This window comes from Asparagus officinalis, chromosome 9 (assembly GCF_001876935.1).
Source record: "Asparagus officinalis chromosome 9, Aspof.V1, whole genome shotgun sequence".
Lineage (NCBI taxonomy): Eukaryota > Viridiplantae > Streptophyta > Magnoliopsida > Asparagales > Asparagaceae > Asparagus > Asparagus officinalis.
Genome location: NC_033802.1, coordinates 56,409,932 through 56,415,877, shown reverse-complemented (window position 1 = coordinate 56,415,877; position 5,946 = coordinate 56,409,932). Strand labels below are relative to the sequence as shown.

General features: G+C 37.8%; 1 protein-coding gene across 1 annotated transcript; it reads left to right on the top strand.

The window, feature by feature from the left end:
* Nucleotides 1,549-1,944, top strand: LOC109823469 (uncharacterized mitochondrial protein AtMg00860-like). Its single transcript, XM_020389753.1, has one exon. It carries the CDS (start codon nt 1,549-1,551, stop codon nt 1,942-1,944), a length of 396 nt encoding a protein of 131 aa, XP_020245342.1.

Below are 5,946 nucleotides of genomic sequence, written 5' to 3'. Positions count from 1 at the left end.
TAAAATCGGATTAGATTAGCATAAGACCCTAATCACCCCCCCTCTAGGGTCTAACAAAAGGAATATGTAGGAATTATTTTTAGATGTGTTTAACGTCGACTCAATACATAAGTGGAGAGCAGTTATATTCAGCTTAAAGGATGATACAGGAGGATAGCACCGATTTTACTTACGCCGGAGCAGCTAATGTTAATTTCATGGAAAGATTTTATCTACTATTTTGACAAGCAGCTAGAACTAACCCGATTAGGGCAGTGAGACGTACTAATAGTTAATTTTGGAAGCAGGATTGTCTGAAGACCAGGACAAGGACAAGAAACCTTTTGTAAGACCGGGAGGACCCCAGCAATAGGGTAAGGATTCTCATCACCACCAGCAGAACAGTGGTCAGGGTCAGTAGTCGCAGGGCTATGATTACGACTAGTAACAGAGGATTGAGGCACCACCTACCATTACGAGGACCAAGGGGCTAGTAGGCCAGATGCACACTATCCAAGAGATTCCTGAGGGATAGATAGTCCCATAGATTCTATCGCCAGTAGCACAGCAGTCGCCAACCACTGACAGAGTTTATGCAGTCGTACTGCGTGATCATGGTGCAAGTAGAGCTTTCTTAGTGATTATTCCTTTCTAGCTCGGATCTTGTTCGATTCAGGAGCTTCGTATTCTTTTATCTCTCATACCTTCATGGATAGGTTTCAGCTACTTGTACATCCCTTAGACTTTCCGTTATCCGTCTCTACTCCTTTAGGGGAGGTATCCCTATTGAGATAATCTGTAGGAGATGCGTCATCAGTCTAGATGAGTCCGAGTTTATTTTTAATCTGATAGTTTTTCGAATGTTAGAGTTTGACGTTATTCTCGGTATGGATTAGATATCATCCTACCATGTTAGTATATACTATTTTTCTAAAACAGTCAGTTGTGAGTGTCCGATGGGTCTGAGTTGATAGTAGCGATCTCACAGGGTAACCAGTTTGTGAAGTCATTTGTGGTGTACATCGAGGAGGTGATGCTGAGGGATTAGAGTACTGATTTATGTGAGACTAGAATTATCTCAGATTATCAGGATGTTTTCCGGATATACCTGGGTTATCTCCTGTGAGAGAGGTTGAGTTCTGCATCGAGTTGCAGCCGGGCACAACACCGATTTTCCGAGCACCCTATCGTATGACACTTGTTAAGATGAGGAAGCTACAGACTCAGCTAGATGAGTTATTATCTCAAGACTTTATTTGCCGGAGTCATTCTCTGTGGGGAGCGATGGTTCTCTTCGTGAAGGAGAAGGACGGTAGTATGCGCCTTTGTATAGAATATAGTGAGTTGAACAATGTCACTATCCGGAATCAGTATCTACTACTAAGGATTGATGTTTTATTCGACCAGCTACATGAAACTCAACATTTCTCGAAGATTAATCTTTGTTCTGGCTATCATCAGTTGCGGGTTCGGGAGATGGATATTCCAAAAATCACCTTTTTGACTCGATATGGGTCCTTCGAGTTTCTTGTCATGCCATTTGGGCTGATCTATGCACCCAATGTATTCATGGATTTGATGAACCGGGTTTTCCGTCTATATTTGGACAAATTTGTGATCATATTCATCGATGATATTCTTGTCTATCCGAGATTGGAGGCAGAGCACGAGCAGCATCTTCGATTGGCATTGCAGACCTTGCGGGAGCATCAATTATATGCTAAGTTTAGCAAATGCGAGTTTTGGCTTTCTGAAGTTAGATTTTTGGGCTATGTCATCAGCAAGGATGATATTGTAGCAGACCCAGCAAAGGTGGAGGCAGTACTTAATTGGGAGCCGCCGAAGACAGCTTCAAAGATTCACAGTTTCTTTGGTTTAGTAGGCTATTACAAGAAGTTTATTCAGGATTTCTCAAAGATTACGACGCCACTTACACGCCGGCACGAAGTGCCAGGAGGCTTTTGAGACTCTAAAGGCTAAGTTGACTACAACACCGGTATTGATTATTCTGAGCAGTGATAGGACCTTTGTAGTCTATACAGATATGTCGTTATTAGATTTAGGAGGTGCTTTGATGCAGACCCAGAGAGTAGTGGCATACATATCATGACAACAGATAAAATAAGCATTATTATCCCACGCACGACTTGAAACTTGCAGCAGTGGTCTTTACACTAAAGATATTGAGACATTATCTGTATGGAGTGCAGTTTGAGCTTTTCACGGATCATCAGAGTTTGAAGTATCTTTTCTCTCAGAAAGAGCTAAATCAGAGACAATAACGATGGGTTGAGTTTATCAAAGACTATGAGTTTGCGATTAAATATCATCCGGGAAGGCTAATATTGTAGCAGACGTATTGAGTAGGAAGCATCGTCATCGGATTGTAGCTCTGAGGTGCTCATTATATCGAGATCTTCACACCCTTAGCTAATTTTATTTTAGACCAAAGATTGGCAGAGGTAATGTATTTTTGGGAGCTTTGTCTGAGTAGCCATCTTGGAGTAATAAAGTGGTCAGAGCTCAGCTAGATGACTCTTAGATTCAAACTCGAAAGTGGGAGATTTCCAAAGAGCCAAAGGATGATTGGACTATTGGAGCAGATGAAGGACTTCGAATGAAGGGCTGGTTAGTGATGTCGAGTGATCCGTAGTTGAAGAATGACTTATTTGATGAGGCACATCGTACCAGGTACACAGTGTATCCAGGCACAACTAAAATGTACAAGGACCTGAAGAGACACTTTTTGTGGAGCGGCATGCATAGGGAGATTACAGATTATGTGGCTAGATGTTTTACCTATCAGTAAGTGAAGGCAGAACATCAGAGACCGACAGGAACCGTACAGCCTTTACCCATTTTGGAGTAGAAGTGGGCAGATATTTCTATGAATTTTATTGTAGGATTTGCCAAGATCGAAGAAGGGAAGCGATTCAGTTTGGATAATAGTTGATCGGTTGATAAAGTCAACACATTTCATTCCGTTGAAGATGATGTACACGACAGAGACATATGCGAGGATATTCATCCAGGAGATAGTGAGATTACATGGAGTTCCAGAGACAATTATATCAGACCGAGACTCGGTTTTCACTTTGCACTTTTGGAGAATCTTCCAAAACTCTTTCACTAGCCACTTGTCGTATTCTAGTGGTTTCCACCCGTAGACGGATGGACAAAAGGAGAGAGTCAACCAAGTGTTGGAGGATATATTATGAGCTTGTGTTATAGATTTCCGGGACAGCTGGGAGGACCACATCCTATTGATTGAATTCGTTTATAACAATAGTTACCAAGTAACAATTGGTATGGCATCGTATGAGGCGTTGTACGAGAGGCCTTGTAGATCGCTTATTTGTTGGGCAAAACTAGAGGACAACCTATTATTTGGATCGAAGTTAGTGAGATAGACTACAAAAAAGTAACAATAATTCGGGAGCGTATTTTGCAGCGCAGAGTCGTCAGAAGAGTTTTACAGATCAGAGACGATGACTATTATGGTTCTAGCTTGGGGACTATGTATTGTTAAAAATATCACCAATGAAGGGAATTCAGTGTTTTGGTAGATGGGGAAAGCTTTCCCCGAGGTATATTGGTCCGTTCAGGATAGTGGAATGCATTGGAGCTGTTTCATATCGGCTAGATCTTCCAGCATCGATGTCGAGTATGCATGATGTCTTCCATGTTTCGATTCTTAAGAAGCACCTACGTGACGAGGAGCAGCAACGAGTGTTAGACACGCTAGAGGTTGAGATTCTTGATGATATGACTATTACTGAAATTCATGTGTGTATTCTTGCTAATGAGGACAAGAGACTTAGAAACAAAGTAATTCCTTTAGTTAAAGTTCAATAGAATCAGAAAGGAGCTGAGGAAGTTTCTTGGGGCACGATGAGGATATGCATCAGGATGACTTGCACTTATTTGAGCAAGTAAATTGTTTGGATATGATTCGCCTATGTTTATGATTATCTACATGCTCATATCTATATTTGAGCAAGTAAATTGTTTGGATATGATTCGCCTATGTTTATGATTATCTACATGCTCATATCTATACTTAACGCTAGAATGGTTTGGATATGATTCGCCTATGTTTATGATTATCTACATGCTCATATCTATACTTAACGCTAGAATGATGATATTAGCACTTAGCTCCTAATTATTCGAAACATATGGTATATATATGGGAGGTTCCTTGTTTGGATTTTTGCCCAACGTACTAGTTCTGCTTAATTAGGAGTTAAGTAAGAGTATTTACATTCTAGATTGTTAAGTATAGATATCGAGAAGGATTCTGGAGGGAGCGTGAAGATGTTATGCGTCGTGACTACCCGCACCTGTTTGAGCAGATAAATTGATTGGTTTTGATTAGTGTTCATGATTATTCATGTTGTTATATTTATATTTAATGTTAGAATGAGGGTATTAACACTTAACTCATAATTATTCGGAACACATGGTATATATATGGGGGTTTCTTGTTTGGATTTTTTACCCGACGTACTTGTTCCGCTTAATTAGGAGTTAAGTGGGAGTATTCGTATTCTAGATGGTTAAGTGTAGATATTACTATATTTTATATCTGGAGATTAATAGTACGAGATGTGCTCTTGGTGTTTTTCTCATATTACTAATCCCTAAGATACGTTTGCGAAATTTCGGGGATGAAATTCTTTTAAGGGGGAAGAATATAAAACCCCATAAAATTTGAATATTATATAAATAATAATAATAAATATATTATATGGTGATAAATAACATATTTTAATGTTTTAGTATGCTAGGGATTGATTTGAGATCAATCCAATGTATATATATGAATATAGGAGTGAAATCATGCACGACATGCACAAGCTTGAATATGAAAAAACAACCAGTTAAAAGTTTTTATATTTTAGACACTGATACAATAAGATTTTGGAAATACTCAAAAGATAAAAGTTGTAGGCCTTTTCAATAGATTTTGAAAAAATCTTATATCACCTCATTCTGATGTCGGACAAAAAAGTTATAACTAAAATACCAAAGGTTATTTTCCTAGTCTGACTAGGTTTCCTAGTTCGGGTCAAACAGATTTATTTTGGGTTTTCCTCTATAAATACCTGTGTTTTTTTTACTAAGATTCTCTCTTTTTATTAAATCTCTGAACCCTAGCAGCCACCCTCTCCCCTCAAAAACCTAGATCACTTTTTGGTGAATTTTGAGAGCTTTGTGAAGCAAATACCGAGAAGAGGGTGAGCTTGTCGGCTTTTGGCAAGGGGGAACTTGTTTTCTTGCATCGTTGAGTTTTTACATCAGTGTTTAAGATAAGATCATCTTCCCCCAAACCCTTCCCTTAGTAAAGATTAATTTTTTATTAATTATAATGATGAATCTCATGTTGAAGTTTAACCCCATGCTTTAAAAACATGATTTTTAAGGTTAAATCTTAATCTTATGATAGATATGAAATTTATTTCTTACTGTTTATGTTAATAACATGATCATGATCATTAGGGTTACTTTTAAATTTTATTTTTAACTTGTTAATCATGTCCTAATTATGTTTAAACCCTAGATTTATTATTAATTGAGTTTTCATGTAAAAGAGAGATGTTTAAACCCTTGGTTTGTGATACCTAAGTTATGTAAACATGTTTAAATAATTTTTTATCTCTGTTGATTTATGTAGAATTTATCATATTTAGTTAATATTGTGACAAATTTCATGTTTTATTCAAGAAATTGATTAATTAGGATGTTAACCCTAATAAGATTAAATCAAAAGTTTAATTTTTGTAGAGATGATCTTCTGTTATTTAATGTTAAAGTTTTAATATTGTTATATGTATCATGATGATATAAATAAGTATTTAAATATAGTTATAAATTATGCAAACCCAAAAACCTAATAGCCAGATATTGCTGTGGCCGGTCGCCCAGCGCCCTAGGGGCAGTCGACCGGTGAAGTCATGTGTGTGC